At 36.2% G+C, this 20034-nt stretch overlaps 6 protein-coding genes across 7 annotated transcripts; 2 read left to right on the forward strand and 4 right to left on the reverse strand.

Annotated features, from left to right (window-relative positions):
- Positions 1–277: 277 nt before the first annotated feature.
- Positions 278–2997, reverse strand: LOC117637756 (UDP-rhamnose/UDP-galactose transporter 1-like). Its single transcript, XM_034372754.1, has 5 exons — positions 2573–2997; positions 1558–1742; positions 1269–1469; positions 991–1152; positions 278–906 (listed from the first exon to the last, which is right to left on the reverse strand). The coding sequence occupies exons 1-5, from the start codon at positions 2697–2699 to the stop codon at positions 553–555; spliced, it is 1029 nt and encodes a 342-aa protein (XP_034228645.1). The 5' UTR covers positions 2700–2997; the 3' UTR covers positions 278–552.
- A 3315-nt stretch (positions 2998–6312) lies between these two features.
- On the reverse strand, positions 6313–10550 carry LOC117637080 (ankyrin repeat domain-containing protein 2B). Its single transcript, XM_034371851.1, has 9 exons — positions 10229–10550; positions 10067–10108; positions 9151–9338; positions 8353–8565; positions 8116–8264; positions 7818–7986; positions 7235–7327; positions 6833–6972; positions 6313–6740 (listed from the first exon to the last, which is right to left on the reverse strand). Exons 2-9 carry the CDS (start codon positions 10098–10100, stop codon positions 6641–6643), a joined length of 1086 nt encoding a protein of 361 aa, XP_034227742.1. The 5' UTR covers positions 10101–10108; positions 10229–10550; the 3' UTR covers positions 6313–6640.
- Positions 10551–12971: 2421 nt separating this feature from the next.
- On the forward strand, positions 12972–15265 carry LOC117636320 (F-box/LRR-repeat protein 12). 2 transcript variants are annotated; one of them, XM_034370767.1, is made up of 3 exons: positions 12972–13187; positions 13311–13368; positions 13601–15265. In XM_034370767.1, the coding sequence occupies exon 3, from the start codon at positions 13951–13953 to the stop codon at positions 15130–15132; it is 1182 nt and encodes a 393-aa protein (XP_034226658.1). In that variant the 5' UTR covers positions 12972–13187; positions 13311–13368; positions 13601–13950; the 3' UTR covers positions 15133–15265. The 2 variants fall into 2 exon arrangements, with proteins under 2 accessions (XP_034226658.1, XP_034226657.1); XM_034370766.1 differs by lacking the exon at positions 13311–13368.
- On the forward strand, positions 13162–13949 carry LOC117638602 (uncharacterized protein At4g08330, chloroplastic-like). Its single transcript, XM_034373702.1, has 2 exons — positions 13162–13187; positions 13601–13949. The coding sequence occupies exons 1-2, from the start codon at positions 13162–13164 to the stop codon at positions 13947–13949; spliced, it is 375 nt and encodes a 124-aa protein (XP_034229593.1).
- Positions 15266–15580: 315 nt separating the features above from the next.
- On the reverse strand, positions 15581–16502 carry LOC117612183 (transcription factor RF2a-like). Its single transcript, XM_034340941.1, has 4 exons — positions 16285–16502; positions 16051–16183; positions 15865–15949; positions 15581–15743 (listed from the first exon to the last, which is right to left on the reverse strand). Exons 1-4 carry the CDS (start codon positions 16398–16400, stop codon positions 15667–15669), a joined length of 411 nt encoding a protein of 136 aa, XP_034196832.1. The 5' UTR covers positions 16401–16502; the 3' UTR covers positions 15581–15666.
- Positions 16503–17536: 1034 nt separating this feature from the next.
- Positions 17537–19925, reverse strand: LOC117637675 (cytochrome b561 and DOMON domain-containing protein At3g07570). The gene is made up of 4 exons (XM_034372640.1): positions 19541–19925; positions 18930–19329; positions 18011–18300; positions 17537–17825 (listed from the first exon to the last, which is right to left on the reverse strand). The coding sequence occupies exons 1-4, from the start codon at positions 19724–19726 to the stop codon at positions 17595–17597; spliced, it is 1107 nt and encodes a 368-aa protein (XP_034228531.1). The 5' UTR covers positions 19727–19925; the 3' UTR covers positions 17537–17594.
- Between the last annotated feature and the right edge of the window lie 109 nt (positions 19926–20034).

The following is a 20034-nucleotide window of genomic DNA, read 5'->3' on the forward strand; positions in this document are numbered from 1 at the left end:
TTTTAAGTGGATCAACCAAATTAATTTTTATAGAACGTCTTTATATAGTTCAACCAAAAATGGCGGTTATGCAATTTTCCCTTTATGAAAAAAATGAATTATACTCCAAGTGATACAACATTCCTTGAGCTTTTCTTAATCAACTTGTTTGGTGGCCGAGAAAGTGTGGGAAAGAAAAGAATGGTTTTGCTGATTTCTAACATGGAAAATATTGTTGATGCACACATTCACATTCACTAATATTACTCCAAATATTGGCTACAAGCCTACAACACAATGAAAAAAATAAATAAAGCATTAATTAATTGTACTTTTTCTCAATACTGAAATGCATATACAAATATTTTACGACCATCAACAACTGGTTCAGCCTAAAATTCATTATTAATTGCTTTCTGACAAAATAAATAGATAAAAAAAATTGAACATATTTTGTGAATAAATAGAATTAGATTGTAAGACTCTGCTGCATGAGCAGATGAATGTCAAAACATGTACTTTAGCAGGGGCATAAGATGAGTCCAAGAAAAAGCTTTTTGCCCTGTGATAAGCCTATACCTTAGACTCGCCAAGCTCTGTGTCTTTCAATGGACTCTCTGCTATTCCATCCTTCAATGGTTTCAGGTCCTCCTCTGACAGATTGTCTCTTGTACTAGGGAGGATCTTGGGTTGCTTCTCAGCCTCCACAGCCCAACTGTATACTATCATGCCAAGAACCGCAAGAGCCATTCCGAGCAAGTTTTTGAATGTGAGCTGTGAATCAAAGAGTAGCCACCCCAATGTCAGGACACATACTGTTTTCATGTGGCCTAAAACCTGGAATGAGACTGCTGAGAAGCGTCCAATGCAGAGGTACTGACTGATGTTGCAAAATACGGCTAGGGAGCATGAGAGTAGTATGAAAAACTGCAATTAGACAGAAGCTTCATTAGAAATTTGTTTCCTCATAAACACGGCGATTGCAGTTCAGATAAAAGAAGAAGCACTTACAAATGCACCAGAAGAAAACTTGTACTCTGACAGAAGTTTTCCAGTAAGAAAGTAATCAACGAATGGACCAAGAACAAGAAGGGAGAGAGCTTGGATTGGGGCTGTCTTGCTAAGCAATTCAAAAGAGCCTATTGAGTATTTCTTCTGTAAGGAACCTATTGACTGTTCCTCAAACAAAAGAATGTCAGAGACGAACAAATATCTCAAGGTTTTTATGCCTAACCTCAGATTCATAGTATATATAACTTATAAGAAGGAGGAAATTGAGAAATGCTCACAATTTGTTGTAAGGATGTACACAAGATAGCCACACAAGCACAGAGGAAACCTTTGGCATTAACTTTCACGTCAGTCACTGTACATATTCCCACACCTACAACCACCACTGCCACAGCCATCTTGACCTCCCTTGAAAAATGTTTTCCATGAATAATCCATTCCATCATGCATACCACGGGAATCATGCTCAGCTTCGATATCTACACCATAATACCAATGAACAAGGTCAGATCTGAGAAGGTAATTGTGCGGCAAAGGAAATGGTCATGCTAACATAATGATATTCACCTGATAAAATCCAACAGAGTTGAGCATGAGACTCAAGTTCATTCCAGTGATTGAAGCATTGGCTACAAGTGAGAACCAAACAAGTTCCCACAAAGGAACATGCTTTGATGCAGAGTAACCAGTGGCATTTGACACCAGACCAACCAATGCGGTAACAGAGAAGTGGAAGCCAGTCAAAGTTGTGGCTGGAGAGAAAAATATACTATCATCAATTGCAGGAAACCGATTTACCAAAGAGTTCAATTACGGTCTTGCAAACACATCTAATGAGATCACCTTACAAATCGAGGTCATAATCCAAGCATAATTATATGAAATCCCAATTTCTTTTAAAATGTAGCTAGATCTACAGGGAATTATGAGAGACACTGAAGGATCCAGGAGAAAAAGCCCACATCGCCCGACTACCAGCTGCTTGCTTGCCTAAGTTCTTTGAGGCATTTTAACAAACGCTTTGCCCCCCACCTTATCTACTTTGCACCTCACCCTAGGTACTTTGCCCCAGCCTTAGCCGAGTCAATGGGCAGATCAATGGAGACTCAACCCCTCTCATTTCTCTCTAGATCCGAACCTCTGGTCAGAAAAGGCTAGCCATAACAGTAAATGCCATAAGTGGCAAATAATGGTCCAAGAGCACGTCATATTATATTGAAATCTAGTTGAATTTTTGTTACCAAAAAAAAAATCTAGTTGAATTTTGGCTCCTTGTAAAACATGAGTCCAAAAACAATAATTCAATGCGGTTCATCCTCAGGATTATCATATCTGCAACAATTCAATGTTCTTTACCCCAATTTGGGTCATAAAATCAGATAAAACTGATGAAGAACAATTCAAGGAAGATAAAGGAAACCCAAAATTCATTGAAAGAAAACAAGGAAAATACTATAAACCCATCAACAGATATTTCTACTCCAGATCTGAAGTTGGAAGAAGAAGATAGAGCAAACAGAGCAAATTGATGCAGTCTCAATATAGTCAAAATTACAGAAGAAGAAGAAGAAGACGAACTGACCAAAGCCAAAAGCAAAGCCGTGAGGGGACATGAGCTGCTTGTTGGCCATGATAATGCCCACAGAGCTCACAATATTCATACCCCATGCTCCTACATCAGAAACTGGAGACTTCTTTTCCTTCTCCATTTTTTTTCTCAGATCCAAGCTCAAATCAACAAACCGTTTTCTGTTTTTTTTTTTCTTTGTTTATGCAACAATATGAAGAGAGGTGGACAACCAAAGCAGACAGAATTGCAGGCTGCAGAAGTCCCTCACCTCCCTCTGAGAGCCAGCAAGAGTTTTTGAGTTATATAAACATATACAACGGCAAAAACCCAATGTAAAAGACAAAGGTGAAGGCTAGGCTCTATTGGCTGGCCTCATATTCTCTCTCTCTCTCTCTCTTTTTCTTTTTTTTTTTTCCTTTTTTTGCTTTTGCTGTCTCTCTCAGCAACCAGCATGTTACCCTCATGGCCTTCCCCTCCATTACAATTAATAGATATCAATCTTATAATTATTGACCTCAAAGTAAGTGGGCTTCATAGGATTTACCTCCCTTCCCCTTTCCCAATCTTATTCCAACTTTGGCAAATTTTGTTATAGTAACAAGAAAAACTTCACGATTCACTCCATTTAATTTGCGATTTTGAATACATATAATTAGAATAAGAGTTTTTATACGGAATAAGATCAAAGTAAAATTTCATTTATTTCTATTCAGAAAAAGGAAAGTTTGAACGTGTTCTATAGAAATGGCCGGCTCGCTTCTGTTTTGAGAATTTACTAATTCATGTGGATTTTTTTGTCTCCAAATTTTGCTCTCGAATAATTTAAAGTGATTTTTATATTTACCTCATCTGAATGTTTCCTTTTTTCCCAACGTTTTACTTACGCCCTCAACTTTCTTTTTCACTGTTTCACCTTTTTCTTTTACCAAAGCACAATAACATTTAAATAAAAGTGAAGTGTTAATTAAATACGAGTGTAAGCATGATTAAAGGAGACACTCCAGAATTTGCCTTTACGTTTCCTGTGCTTTGCCAAATGCTTACTCACGCGTTTAATTCATTATTTTTATTTGATTTTATTTATTTTGGGTTGAATGGAGGCAATGCAACATGCATGAACAGACACAGATGCGAGAAAAATTATAATGAAACACAGAATTAGTACGATGTGAGAAATTGGAAGCAACCTACGAACTCTCTTATGTTTCGAAATTCTCCTTCACAATCCCCAAAAGTCCCCATTTTTATTTCTCTTTTACTCGTTTGACCCGGCACCATGTTTTTGAGGGCCCTAAAATTATCTGGCAACTTTGCAATATCAGTTGGAAATCATTCCCATCGTCAACAAAGTCTTCAATTATACTATTTTAACAACCCAACTATGTATGTTTGACTCCGCGTCTTATTATTTCTCTTTTATTTTTTTTTTCTTCACTACCAAGGAGACTTCCATTGAGTGGGAGAGGAATGATAGATTCAATTAGGCATTTGGTTGACGGAGTTTAGTTCAATAAAAAAGGAGTTTTGATTTACAAGTTAATAATATCAGGTGTGTTCGAGAAAAGTCTTATTTTTCTTTTTAACTTTGATAACAAAAAAAAAAGACATGCAAATGTGGTCATATACATCACAACGAAACAGTAAATTTGATTCGATTCGTTGTTTCGAAGTAATTTAGACCCATTCGTCGCTCAAATTTGCAATAGCAGACGTCACTATTTCTAGACTTATGCATGTTAAGGTGCTACATAATCATCTCTACCGCCTATTCTATGTTTAGGTTCACAATAATTAATATAAGCACATTTTATATAGTCGATTCACCGTAACATCTATCTGGAGAGGAGATATTGCAGTTCATAAACCAGTCATTATTTAAATCACAGCTGATTACAATAGATTTTACATCTACATACATGCCAATCGTACACAATAGAATCACCCAATATGTTTTAATAATAAATTCATATGTTAGCTTGTTCCATTGAAACCCAAAATTTTGTGCAACGTGTGGAGGCGGCTTAACAGGTCAGCTGATAGAAAGAAACCCAATAATTAATAATTATAGGCTTGAAAGCCGGTGAGCTAGACAAAACCCAACCCAACTATACTAATTTTGTACCGCTTAATTATTTATTTATAGGATTTTATTATTATTAAGAGCGGTGATGATATATTAAACTTATATACACTAGACGGATGATAGAACTCGAATCCAGGACTTTATCTGAAGAAGAAATTATTCAAAATAACTATACTAGTGGGTGCTTTGTTAACTTTATACTATTTATAAGAATGCATGAAGCCAGTAAATTATTCAATCAAGGCCGATAAATAATTATTTATTAAGAAAAACAAATCAAGTCCAAAAAAAACCCGCATTCGATTGGATATCATTTTCATCAGTTTCATTATGAAAAAGAAAATTTTAATTACTCCTATTTATTCACATTTTAAAGCTCTTTTTCAGTATGCAAGCAAAAATAAAATAAAAAATAAAATTGGTGAGGAGTTGATTTGCCAGCCAAACAATTAAGAAAAAAACAAACCACCTTATCCGGTTGCCTGTCTTTTCTCCACAATCATTGTGAAGAATTTAGATTGATTTTAGGTGAATTGTTGTATCTGATAAATAAATAAATAAATAAAACAAAAAGTGTGAATTGCTGTAAGCCAGAAAAGGGAGTGAACCGTTTTCAGCAGCCTAGCACCACCGACCCGACTCACACGCCAAATTCATATAAAATGATCTCATTTATTAAGAGCATATTTATAGTATATACTTTCTAGAAATGCTTTCTTATTTACTACATACACAGAGAATTACACCTATTTATTTACACCAAGACTCTTTGAGATTTTCGATATTTTCATAAGTTTCTGAAATTTTAGATATTATACGAACACCTTATGATGTTTCAAATTATTTTCACATAACCTAGCTCATTTAAGAAAAAATTTCAAAAGATCAATACTCAATTTAATGGACAAATACGCAAAACAATAATCTATTACAATATAAATTACTTAGAAAAAGGAAATAAGACTTCATGTCCAATTAAAAAAATATCTTATTTGAGTTAAAAAAAAAACAAAAAATCTTTTAGATAAGGATAAAAGAAGAGTCTGTTGGCAATGGCATACACACACGTATGGGCGAGACAAAAATCTATTATAAATAAAAGAGAAGGCAAATATTGAAAAATAAAACGTTAGCCAAAATTTGCCTTTTAATCAAATTACATCACAGACAAGAAACACCCACTCCCCCAATGTATAAGGCAGCCCGATCCAAGTTTGGGCTCTCATTGTTTGGGCATTAATTGATAGCAAGGCACATCCAAAATCAATATGCCAAGAGAAGATCTTTCAATTTTCTTTTGTTTTATATCATTTGGAATTTGAAATTGCTTTTGTAGAATCACTTTTATTCATAAAGGCCTTTTTAAGTTGTTCTAGAATTTAGAAGAACGTCAAAAATTATTAAAACTGCACTTAAGAGTTAGAAAATCAAATGCTTCTTCAGAAAGCGCTTTATGACCCGTCAAGTTTTTCTATTAAGCACTATCATAAGTGCTTTTAGTTGTCCGAAAGAGTTTATAGCTCTTTCAAAAGCATTCCCACAAGCCTTTAGTTGTTAAGAAGCGCTTTTAGCACTCTCAAACAGTCCTTAATTAGAGAAATCTAATCCAGGCCACCAAACAGGGCTAAGCCTTTGTTGAGGTAGTATTAGTCTGAAAATGTGTAACCAATACCAAAATATTATTTTTATTATTATTATTTTTTATTTACCCACAAGTCAAATGAAATAGCAAAAGTAATAAATTAATAATGAAGCTACTTTGCACACAACACATTCCATGTCTGCCATCAAAACGTTTATGTTGTTTACTAACAAATTCTAGCAATGTAGGAACCAGAAAAGGCAAAAGATAACATGGACAAAGCATAAAGTTGTGGTGCTGATTACATCTCCTCACGCTGCTGCTGATCCAAGCCAAAGATTGGATCCAAAATCCCAAACCGACATACGCCTAACATCCCAGAACTGCAGCATATGCCTCCATGACTTTTATGAAATTACAGGAAGGCATCCTTCTCGAGCAACTTTAGCACATCGTTTTGGCTGTTCAGCTTCGCAACGTCGATCGGAGTCTTTCCATCCATGTTCTGGAGAGTGCTGGAGATGCCAAAAACGAAACGATTTAAGTACTAGTAAGCATAATAGAATGGCTCGAAATTAAAAGATTAAGGAACAAATGTGTCTCTTACACAGCAGCGCCATTCTCTAATAGAAGAGCCACACATTCCTTCCTGCCGTAACCGGCTGCATAATGAAGCGCCGTGTTCTTGTTCTTATCCAGAGCATCCACTCTTGCTCCAGCCTCAAGAAGTACTTGAGCACAATTCACCTGCAATGAAATGAAATGATACGTATCTAAATACCTCCATATATCAAAAGCAGAAAACCATTTCTAGAACTCTATCACCCCCACTCCTTTTTATTCATGCATGCATTTCTTCCAAAAATTGGTTTTCGCAGTACCTCGTATTGGATCTGCACGACTACCCCATATGCACGGAAGGTCATCACCCAATGATAACAATTATTGGCTTTGCAGATATAAGTGAGTAAAATGACAGGGGAAGCTACACTTATAAAGATTATCATACCTCACCATATCCACAAGCAAAATGCAGTGCTGTCCTTCCTTCTGAATCTTCCTCATCCTTGTCAGCACCAGAGGCTAGGGCACTTTTCAAACCCTAATTGACAGAGTGAAAACATAAACACTTGCACATCTGATAACTTGGACCAAACCCATACAAAATATACAAATTAAAGTTTAGCAGGGAGGCATATTTCCTGATATAGAATTCTAAAGTAATAAGAATAGTGCAAATATCTAATTCATAGTTTAACTGAAAATTCAAACTCCTCCAACAAAACTAATAGGCCTAATTAACATGAAAAGCTAGCGGTAGAGAAACATGAGTTTGAAAGAAAAGTTTTAAACAATATAATGTAACTCTTTACCAGTACCACAATACTATCCAGGCAAGACGATTGATTCTCCAGATTCAAGAGTATTATGGTACCCTGGTAAAGATTTGCGAATAATTTTCTGATTTCAATTAAAAGAACAACATTTTCCTTTAATCATAATCATTTTTCAATTGCAGAATTTCTTATTAACAATTAGAACCAACCAAATGGCACATGAAGGGGATAGGATCAGATAATGGTTTGTTCTACCTCCACATCACCAACACTAGCAGTGTGATGAACGATTGATTCATCCTCATTTCCAGCATCTTCTACTTCTTCTGGTCCAGAATTGTCAGCAGAAGTAGCTGCATCTCCTGGAACTGCAAGACCCATTGCTTCTCCCAACTTCTGCAAAACCTCTTTATCATTCCAGTATCTGAAACAGCAGAATTTCCTCTTTAGCTCAACCAAAGTCCACAATCAGTTAAACTAAACCCCAATACCATGTGCCAAGACAGAAAAAGTTATAGCTCAACCATCCTATAAAAAAAATAGCTTTACTTACCTCATCATGGCAGCTGGACCACCAGTCTCTATCTCTTCTAAAATAGGCTTCAAAGAAGGATCTTCTTTGATACGTGACATACGTTCCTCAAGCTGATCTTTGTTTGTTGGATTTGCCAAACTCTCGAGCATGGTATTCATAGATGGATCCTGGGGTAGCAAAATTAATAAGATTGAAATTCTACCAACCAGGCAACTTCCTTGTATAACACGGACGAATAAAAACAAGAATGCATACCTGCATCAATGCATTACCGAGGCGCTCAGCCATGGTCATGAATTGAGGATTCTGCATAACCTGTTGCATGGTGGAATAATACTGTTGGCTATCAAATTGAGGGACACCCTCGTCAATTGTTGCACCTTGAAAAGTTTTCTGAAGTTGGTCTGCCATCTGGTTGAATGAAGGATCTTTTGCTATCTGTTCAGCTAGTTCCTTAATGCTTGGATCCTGTGCATATCACATATAGGACAGTTGTTAGCAAAAACCAGAGACTGACTGAACTTCAGAACTCATACTCTCAACTCGTGAGAACAAAAATAAAATAACATATAAATATAACACCAAAAAGAAAGTGTAAGGTACATGAGTACTTGAGCCATTATATAAAGGGACCAAAATTTAAAAAATTCCATTTTGACTAGCCTCTTGAATTTTGGACAAAATTTTAATACTTTTTCCTCATCATCAAATTTGGCTCACCCAGACATTAAGGTTTTTCACGCCATTGGACCAGGGTTGGCACACCAACACCCAATTTACCATCGAGGCATGATGTCTGCCAGCATCCAGCTTACCCCCATTCTATAAACAATTCAATTTTTTTTCAGGGAGAAAGCCTATGTGCAGTGGGGGAGGATGAGGGAGAGTTTAATAAATATATATTGTTTACTACTAATTGATCAAAAGAAACTTCTATCCTACAAACATTTATTCTTCATATGTAATGCATAGAAAGGACTCCTTTTACTTCATTCCCAACTCAGTCGTTCAAATGTTTTTAAAACTCAAAAAGGCAATAAAAGTGCGACATACATTCAGCAAGCCAGTCATTGCAGAGAAATCAAAAGGATTGGGAGCAGCAAATCCGGCTTCTGGAAGTTGGAAAGGGGCAGCTCTTGTTTGTCCTGACTGTGAATCTCCAGAGGAAGTTTCAGACTTAGGACTTTTGACCTCTGTTTCAGATTTGGAGCTTTTGTTCTCTGTTGAAACTGGCTTTTCACCTGGGAAAGATAAGATAAACATGAGAACCGCATACTCAAAATCTTAAAGTCCATGTATTTGACACCATTTTCATCCAGTCGCGATTACACAATTATCTAACCAACCAATTATCAAGCTCCACTATAACAAAACACAGTAAATTAAAATGAAACCATAATTTACTTGTACTGTGTTAAGAACAGGCATAACCCCGAATCATATAGTTTAAATATTCCTCCAGATTTTTAACAACAGGATAAGGATAACTACAGTATTTTCTATGACAATAATCACTTTCATGAAGCGAAATATGCATTAGTACAACAAAACCCTCAATTTCCCCTACGCAAGTGAGAAACATGAAACCATACAAATTGCATCACCATTCAACTCTACCCTCGGAGCTATAAATCTGAATAAAAAACCAATTCATAAAATTTCCTCCACTAGGCTACTGTAGGAAGCATCCTTTGATCAAAACTTGAAAATCAAAACAAATTAAACACTAAACTCTCCAAGCTTTTTCTATAACCTGAAAAAAAGGAAAAAGAAGAGCTCTCTGTATTAACTCCTACGCCCAATCCCAATCCCACTGTTCTACATCCAATCCCAATCTAGCTCCTATATAGATAGGTTCCAGATCAATCAAACTCAGCAGAATTACAGAAATCCAGCTAAACTTGAATTGCTAATTCAAATCAATACACAACCAATACAATGGGCAGTGTGACACAACGTAGCAGCATACCAGCCGCAGGCAAATCCTTTTGCGCAGAAGCCATTGGAGCACCTAAATCGACCAAGAAACAGAGCAATCACCAATCAGAAACCAATCGAAGATCAAAACTGAAACTACATAAATACACACAAATGTATACAAGCGATTGGGGCAAGTGTGAATTTTTCGAACCTGATCCTGATGCGATGTGGTAGATTGAAGTGGAAGAGTGAAGCAGAGGAGGTCCTTCGGAACACGCAAAGAAGCGAATACTTCCGAGACTTGAAGAAGTTAGAGAGAGAGAGAGATCCTCGCTCGCTTCGCTCGCTATGGCGATTTCACAACCCTATTGAGCTATTGACTATTGTGAAAAATGAATTTTGGCGAGTTTATAGTTTTTATATATATATATATATATATTATATGTATGTATATATATCTGCAAGTAATCTATATATCTATCTATCAGCTGCTCACCACCGATGTCTGTACACCACTCAGTGGGCCATCTCAATCCTCATCTTCCCAATTCCCAAATGAATGGCTCTTGCCATAAGACCAAAATAATTACTCTTTTGCCTTGGGCTTGTACAAGCAACTAATGACCCACTGTGTTAGCCCAATTTTTGGGGACTTGGGCTAAAGAAAGTACAAAAGAATGTGCATTAGAGCAACTCCACCCCTTGGGGCAAAGTCTAAGGTAAGGGCAAGCTAGGGCAAGCAAGGGCTGACACTATTTACGTGAATAGTGTCAGCCTTGCCATTTGTGGTTCCACCCACAATGGCAAAGTCTAGGGCAAGTCTAGGGCAATTACTATTCATTGTACTTTATTTCCTATTTTTTTTATATTTTAAATCATTAATTTTGATAATCTTTTGTAATTAAATTTTCGGATAAGATTTTCGGATGTGAATCTCGGTTGCCACGTGTCTTATTCCAGATAAAATTTTTGGATATTCATTAATAAAAATTATAATCTCAGATTTCCGATAAAATTTTCACTCTCTAAAATATTGTATGGAGAAGAAATTGTATGAAGATTTGGTGTTGAAAGTAGATAAAATGGTTAGGTATTTATAGGGAAAAAATACATACATTTTTGGTATTTTTTTTAAAAAAATTTCAGAATTTTTTTCGGATTTTTTAGGATTTTTTTGGTGCGCTGACGTCAGCGAAACTCGGGCTCGAGCCCAGTCTGATTTCGCCCTTGGGCCTGCCCGGGCTCGTGGGACCCGCAGCTTGCCCGGGCTGGATTTGTTGCGCTGGAGCTGGACTCGGGCTCCTTCTTGCCTTTTGCCTGGGCCAGCCTCTAGCGCTGGACTTGGCCTTACATACACCCTGTTTGTTCCTTTTCTTTTTGTCTCGTGAGTAAGGACTTGTTTCGAATTGCTTCTTTATTAAGCACTTCTATTTATAAGTACTTTTTTTTTTTTTTTATAAAGATATTAAAAAATTTATAAAAAAAATCCAAGTGTTTCATGGAGAAGCACATATCCAGAAAACGCTTCTATGATTCAGAAGTACTTCTAAACTTTTGGTTGTTAGAAAGTGACTTTAGTCCTTCCAAAATCATTCCCAACACATACCCTAATCATACGAGGATGGAACAAGATTTATATCACGTTTATAGAAAAGTTCTCATTCATGTTGGGATCATCAAATAATATATTAGTAAGCAAAGGAAAAGCTAGATGACTAACTATGTATTGCAGGTCGCCCAACATCTCACATCTTGCGATTCAGCATTTGAATGTGACTCAATATTTTACTTGCAAACATACTTGTTAAATAATGTGTAAGTTTTGACAATCATTTAGCTTTTTGATGAGGGAGTTTTTTGTCCCTTTTATATTGTATGTTTGTAGGTCGCCAAAATGGCTATGATTGAGGTTGAAATGGAAAAGATGCTACCATAAACCCAAAGTTTTAAGTTTTCTTGTTCACTCAAAAAGGTTGAAGCTTTATTACAAGTTGTCAAAATACCTTGCTTTGCAGCAATAAGGAAGAAAGGTATCTCTACTATGAGAATTCCTGCCAAATAGTTTGTGTAGAACTAGGGATTGTTTAGGCCAACAAGGAAAATTTGTCTCACACTAAGTAAGTTCTTACCTTACATCATCTTGTTACACCATACAAAGTTTACAAACACTGCCTAAGGTTACTTGGGCTCATGGCACTCAAGAATTTAATTAGTAATTTAGTATACGTATCATCCAAAAAAAGCAGAGAAATTTCCCATTACGCCCCTTGATGTATTGATCAATAAGAAAAGAACTAACATGACAATGGTTGGCACCTCCCTTTGACATACGTCATTGGAAACATTCAAAAATTCCCTTTTGAAAAAAATTATTTTTTATTTGCTAAGTGTTGCCTTTTAAAAAATTAGAAATTAGAATGATGTATATGGTAAACTATTCAAAATACAAATGAAATTCAAGGTTACATTAATAAAAGGAAAATACTTTTATTTTTATCATGTAAATAGGAGTTCCTACATTCCAACCAATAACAATGTGACATATGTGCATAACTTTTTTTTTTGGGAGACTTTAGAAAAACCTAAAGGAGAGATAAGTTTTTTAAAAGAAGCCAAAATAGACAAAATTGCCCTTATTTATTTTTGGATTTTTTAAGGAATTCTTTACATTTGCATGTCTTTGATTTGAAAGTTGAGAGGTTTTTCTATCTTTTTTGAAAAAATTTTGGCTTTTTCCAAAAGTGAAAGTTTTTTTGTGGCTAAAACATAAATTACTTTTTTTCTTTTTATATTTTTTATGAATTATTTTTGTATATGTGTCAAATTATGATTCGCAAGGAAGTGGAGTATCTCTTTAGAGGAAAGTAGGTAAGCAGTATTCTTAATAATAAAAAAATTAAATAAATAGTTCAAGGCAGGCCAGAACCAGCCCAAGTCTTCCAGCCCATGTACATTGTTTGGGTCTAAGAACTTGTCATCTCTCAGAGTCTCTCCAGTTTCACATGACAAGCCGGCAAATCCCTTGACCAGGTAAGAACAGAATTTACGAATATCCCAAAGAAAAGAGACAACTTTGGTCTGGTATTGGCAACAATTATTTCAATGAATCGGAGGAAAGTAGGGTCTGATCTTGGGTGAGTGAGGATGTCCCAAGCTGAAGTGTCCTATAGGTAATTTTCCAATTCCATTGTTCTGAATCTGAATCTGTTGTCATTTCATTTCTTCACCCAATTTGAATCCTTTGTCAAAGTTTCATGTTAATCTTCTCACTCTAGTAACTTTTGTTTTCAAAGGTGGGGACTTGGGATGAACCCAAAAAGTTACTTGCATTCATTTGTGATGAAGATGAAGGTTTGACCTTTCATCAGTCTAATCTCATTGGGTCATTGGGTGTTTCCCAAAACTTGATTCTAGTACTTTATGAAGTACCTTTAAATAAAGTTTAAATGCACCGTGTTTAGTAAAATTAAACATTGCCCAAATGTGCATGATCTGCTATCTTTAATTTGTTTTAATGGATGCCAGAACTTGATTGTTATACTGAAATTGGTTCTTTTGTTTTTGTTTTTTGAATCCATTACAGTTGTGGGTCTTGTGCATACCCTCTGAACTTGTCATCTTCAAATCGTTTGACCTCTGGTTCTGGCATTGGCTCTGAGTATCAAAAGTCCGTCAAGAAAGGTTTTATTTCATTCCTCACAGTTGATCTTAGTCGGTTCACGCAGGTTGATGAGGTAAACTGTTTTCCTGTCTCTTGGGGTCGTTATCGTTCAAAGACTAAACTCCTCTGCCGTAAATGTGGGGTTCATATTGGTTATGGTTATGGAGACTCTTCTGCTCTTTGTGGTTTTGACTCTCCCAACTCATCTACTTCAGCTTACAGAAAGTTCACTGTAAAAATACGAGCTCTACAGCCTTCTGAAGAGTGCTAAGATGCAACCTACTTGTAGTTCTAGTACTAATGCTCTTACTTCCATCATGGACCTTCCTGATGATTGTCTCGTTTTTATTTTTCAATGCCTTGATTCTAGCTCTGACCGCGAATCCTTTGGCTTGACTTGCCATCGCTGTCTTCGTATTCAAAATCTTAGCCGTCGGTCCTTACATTTTCAATGTTCATTCAGAGAGCTTGACATTTCCTCATTATCACATTCGAATAACCATGTTAACATCAGCACCTATCATCTCCATAGGTTGCTTACTCGCTTTCAGCATTTACACTCATTGTCCTTGTCTGGCTGCACAGAGCTACCTGATTCAAGCTTGGACCATTTGGTAAATTATGGGTCAAAGTTGCACACCCTTATTCTGGAATGTTGTTTTCGTATTACTAATCATGGGTTGTCTGTGGTAGCTACTGGTTGTCCATCATTACAAGTGATCAGCCTTTACCGTTGCCAAATTTCTGATTTTGGGTTAGAAAGTTTGGCTAATTCTTGCTCAATTTTAAAGGATGTGAATCTCTCTTACTGCTATTTTATTACTGATCATGGGTTAAGAGCTCTTTCACAAGGCTGTCGTCAACTTCAGGCAGTTAAGATATCACATTGTAAGGGCGTAACTGGTATTGGTTTTAAAGGTTGTTCATCAACTTTAGCTTATGTAGAAGCTGAATCATGTAAGCTTGAGCCAGAGGGCATTTCGGGAATTGTAAGTGGAGGTGGGATTGAATATTTAAATATATCCGGTTTAATCTTGTTCAATGGTGGCAATGGTTTGGCAACAATTGGGAGGGGATTTGCCTTCAGCCTTAAAATTCTTAACCTTCGGCTGTGCAGAACTGTTGGCGATGAGTCTATTGTAGCAATTGCAGAAGGTTGTCCACTACTTGAGGAATGGAACTTGGCATTGTGTCATGGGGTCAGAATAGTTGGTTGGTCTTCTATTGGGATGAATTGTCACAAATTGGAGAAACTCCATGTGAACCGGTGTCGGAGTCTATGTGATGGTGGATTACTGGCTTTGCAAAATGGTTGCAAACAGCTCTCTGTTCTGTACATGAACGGTTGTTCTAGGATTACTTCAACAGCAATAGAGTTGTTCAAACGTTATAGGAGTGATGTTACCATCAAGGAAGAAGAAAAAATGTGTATAGGGGCCTATGTGGGCATTTAGATTATATTGGACGAAAAGAAATTTGACTTATTTGACATGAAAATGTCTATGATATCCTTAAAGGAGTTGTAATTTTTCTAAATATTTATTGAATTGATGATGAAATTAATTTTACAGTACAGTATTCGGTGGATTGATAAGTATTTCATTGCTTCGATGTAATGAATTTCATATGGATTATTAGTGAAATCAATCTTTGAGCTTACCCCATTAAACTGTTGTCTTTCTTATTTTACTGAGTCCAAATCCATTCTAGTAAACAAATTTGAATGACACAGCCACACAAGAAACATATATTATGTTGACAATGTAAGGACAATGTCGACGATGTCGATGAAAAAACATAACCATTTTGGATTCAGAAAATAATTTCCACTGGAACAATGTTGCTCCAGCTGCTGTTCAAGATCATACTGAAGTTGTGAAGAAAACATCTGTGTGGCTAAGGGCTGATTCAATTACATATTATTGCTGATTTTCAAGAAGATGAGTAGAAGTTGCTCAGAGTCCCTTCATCCAGACCAATCTCTCCATTCAATTTTTTGAGGTCTTGTGTGACCAAACAAATCTTTTCAGATCTTGAATCTCTTTTTGAGTCTCATCCATCAAGGCTGTCAGCAAACATGAAAAATATTAGTCTCTGATCCTTAGCTGTGAACTAAATTCATTGTCAAGAAACTTATTTTCAAGTTGAATAATTAGGCTGTGATTCTGCAATATTATCGTCCTTACTGTCTTGCAATCGAATTTGTTGCACAATGTGGTGCAGGCATTGCCTCAGTCTCTTGTTGTCTGCATGTATGTAAAGGGCATCTGTCTGCTCAATAAAGAAACACAAAACCAAAAAAGTTAATGGCCTTTATTACATACTAAGTTTCTCCTTTGAAGGGTGCCAAATTGCCAATGATGTTGATTTACCATCCATAGATTCAACCGAGCAGACAGAGCAGCCGCTTCACAGTACAACCTTTCCAAGTTATATTCAAGCGCACTAACATACATCTTCTTCCTCTGCTTTGCCTTCATAGCTGACCTCCTGTTCGTCATAATCCTGCCACATTTTTCAAGCCATATTGCATTTGCTTAAAGGGTTCATTACTGGCGTTTCGAAGAAAAATGTGTTTCAGCATTACAGATCATCGAAAACTATACCTCTTCGCCCGCTTTGGATCGTGTCGGGCCATGTCTGCAAGAACTGCAGGAGGGTTTTTCTTCATGCTGGTGATTGAGCTAGCACTGTGATTTTTGGGGGGAGTTGAATCAGCCATAGTGCTAATGCAATAGAGTTTTTACCACACTAGAAACAGTCAATACATGTAAGTTTGATAGGAAGGAAACAAGAGAAGATAAGAGGAAAACGAAAATGTGTTGCTAGAAACTGATGTGGAAACTTGAGTGTGATGACAACCTTATTATATACTGTCAGGTTGGTGACAGTTCAAAATTATTGGATTTATTCCCATAACAAGGGATTTTAAAATGGCATGGAAGTTGTAGAATGGTTAAGAATCTGATTTTATGTGTATTTATGTTTAGGTTTGGAATCCAGAGTGATTCTAAAGGTACTAAAAGTTTTATTAAAGTTTATTTGAGCACATACACCGTGTCACACAATCAATAAAAATTCACTTACAATGCATAGACCGAACAATAATTATTTTAATGTACTAGAAATTTACGTGTCATGAAAAATGTGCGTGTATAGAAGAATGATGGATTCATAACATTTTCTGAATACGTGAGCTTAAATGTAAGTGAAATGGAAAGTAACTCAAGTGGCAAGCATTTACCCTTGCGTATGAGGTCCTAGGTTCGATTCCCCACTCCCTTAACATTGCTTATATAAAAAAAAATATAAAAATAGTATGTGAAATAAATTAGTCTTACATAGTATTCCCCAAATAACCCTAATGGAATACTTCAACATACATTGAATCTTACCTTCTTCTTTTTTTCTTCCAAAATACAAAGTATCTTATTCTTCAAAAAAAAAAAAAAAAAAAATGCATAGTATCTTATTTATTCAGTGTATTGTATACATTATACCACCTGGATATTACCAAATCGCCAATCTAAACACAGACTAGAAAGGTCTATGTGACTAAATCATCTAATAAAAATGCTAATTTTACTTCTTTGTCATTTGGAATGGGGATTAGAATATATAGAAAATATTTATTTATGTTAATCACTCCTTGTTAGTCACCTTATAAAGTTATTTTAATATGAAAAAGAAAAATACTGAATCGAACGGTTCGAATTAGTTTGATTTGGCCGGTTTGAACAGTTGGGACATTTTTGTGCCCACCCTAGTTAAACTGCAATAATAAAAATTTGTGAAAGGCAATATATATACACAATGGTGTGTATCACTTCAAATTCAATATTATGCTAATCAACAAGAAAGTTTTCAATTAGCGATGCTAATTAATAATTAAATAAGAGTACCCCACAAACACTCATTATTTTTTAAACCACAATCTTAACTCAAAAATAACAGCAGTAACAACTAAAATAGCAAGAACAGCTCCATAGCCAGCATTCCATGCCTTTCCTTTTTCTCCTAAATGAATTCCATAGAAAACATTTGCTATTGCAAAAATGATGAGAATCCTTCCTACGCCTTGATGGTACCAATTCCAGTATTTTCGTGCTTTGGACTCCTTCTCTGGTCTAACCAAAAGGGCCATCACCTATAATCAACGAACATCAAACCATGTAATGGTGTTACGGTCACATTGAAATTTTATCTTTCATATGTAACCTATAGCGTTATCTAGTGACACTAGTCTATTCATACTACGTCAGCATGACAACGGGGTATGGCCCGGGATGTAATGAGGTAAAAGATGAAAAACAAGAAAGAATGAGGACAAACCTGAAGACATCCAAGCACAAGAATGATGATACCAAGAGCTTTGTGGGTGGAGACATCAGCATTGAGCTTATTGTTCAAGACAAATCCACATACAACACCTATTATTCCCAATATAAACCCAAATGATTGAATGCAAGTATGAAGATAAAACCAAAGTGGATCATATGGCTTTAAGTAACGGGCAACTATTACTCCAATTATCAGCAAAATGCCCCATCCTAGCATGTTCAGCACTCCATGGCTCTTCCTCAGTTTTGAATATGGACTTTGTGAGCTCGATGTGCTTTGACCTATGGAGAGAAGAACTATTTAGGTAATGATGTCTTGCCAGACTTATGTTGTCAAATAAATATTGTTAAACACATATTGAACACAAACAAGACGGTGCTCTATATTGTCAAACTATCAATTTAAATTTATAATCAAATTAATTCTTATTAGAACGTGTGGTCTAAAATTCACAAACGACTTTGGTTTAGCGAGATAAATTACAATGCCTCTATATATCCAAACCTACCTATATAGCTTTCACATCACAATCGATTTGAATTATAGGACAAGATAGGTGGTACAAATACATCATATGAAATTATTCAAGGGGTCCATTATCACTTAATTGATTCCATATAAAACAAATTCCAAACCGATTTTGAATTTAATAGGACCACAAAATGAGCGAAGAAGCAGATAGCCAGTTACTTTCAATGTTCCACCAATCAAACTTAAAGCCTGATGTTAGGGTCAGCATCACAAAACCCACAATTCCTCATGTCACCAAGAAGGGAAAAAAAAAAAAAAAAACTTTTCTTCTGTTTGGTTGATACAAGTGATATTAAAAAAGGAGTATCGAACTTAGGACGTTGAGTGCATGGTAAATTCTCTTTAATTACATGGGTTGAGTTGAGACGATGTAACTCACCTGTGATATAATTTATGGAGGTAGAGAACTTGTCACTGTGCTCGATCAACCTGTAGTTTGGTGCCACAGGCAGAAACCCATCTGGCCCAACAGAGTATAGGAGCCTTGTCTGTGGCTGGCTGGTCTCCAACTGGAAGCCAAGGTACAGACGAGAGGACTGAGATGTAATTAAAGAGAAGTTGCTAGCAACCTGAAGGTTCCCTTTGTCAGGCTCCACAAGGTTTGCTGAAGTCCCACCCAAGAAATATTGTTTGATCGTGCGTTCTGTTGAGGACACCCACCCCACAATTGCACTGGACCCCACCATCTGTCCATTGCTTGAGAACCCAATTGCTATGAATGAGTTTACAGCTGGTGTTGAGAGGACAAAGGTCCATATGTTTGATGAGGTCTGTGAGTACTGCAGAAAAAAAAAATGGAGATTTTCCATTAGACCACCTTGATGATGATGATTATTGTTGTAATTAAGGATCTGTTATAAGGTGATTATATGGAGAGATTCTCCATAGAAGTGATTATTGGCTTATCCAGAATCATTATCAAATGAGCCTAAGATGAATATGCAGATTATATGTGTTAATCTTGAAAGCTAGAAGGCGTGGTTGACTTACTCTGAGGATGTAATTGTGAGCATCCCAAACAGAAAGGCAGTGGAGGGAAGCTGCATCAAAGGGCAAATTGGCATTCTGCAGATTGAGACTTGAGCTGCAAGAATCTGTCTCTGAATTCACTTTGGCTGATAAGCCAAAGATGGTGGTGATGATGAGGATGAAAACTATGAATTGGGTTGTCTTCATCTCTCTCTCTCTCTCTCTCTCTGGTTTCTCTCTCTGTTTGTAGAGAGTTGGGATAAAACAGGCTAAGTAGTGGGTGATGGATTCAATATTTCAATGAAGAAGTTGACAATGATCATTATTCTAATGGAGTTGATAAATAATTGAAAGCTATTGCTATACTTTGTCCGCAGAGAGTTATTATTGTAATACAAAAGTTTAACTTATATGAAATATATTCATTAGGTAAGCCGCATGACCAAGCATTGTTGTTCTGATACAGAAAACTACTACTTTCCAAGCTTATCAGCTCAGATTTGTGACATATGGAA

This window comes from Prunus dulcis, chromosome 8 (assembly GCF_902201215.1).
Source record: "Prunus dulcis chromosome 8, ALMONDv2, whole genome shotgun sequence".
NCBI lineage: Eukaryota > Viridiplantae > Streptophyta > Magnoliopsida > Rosales > Rosaceae > Prunus > Prunus dulcis.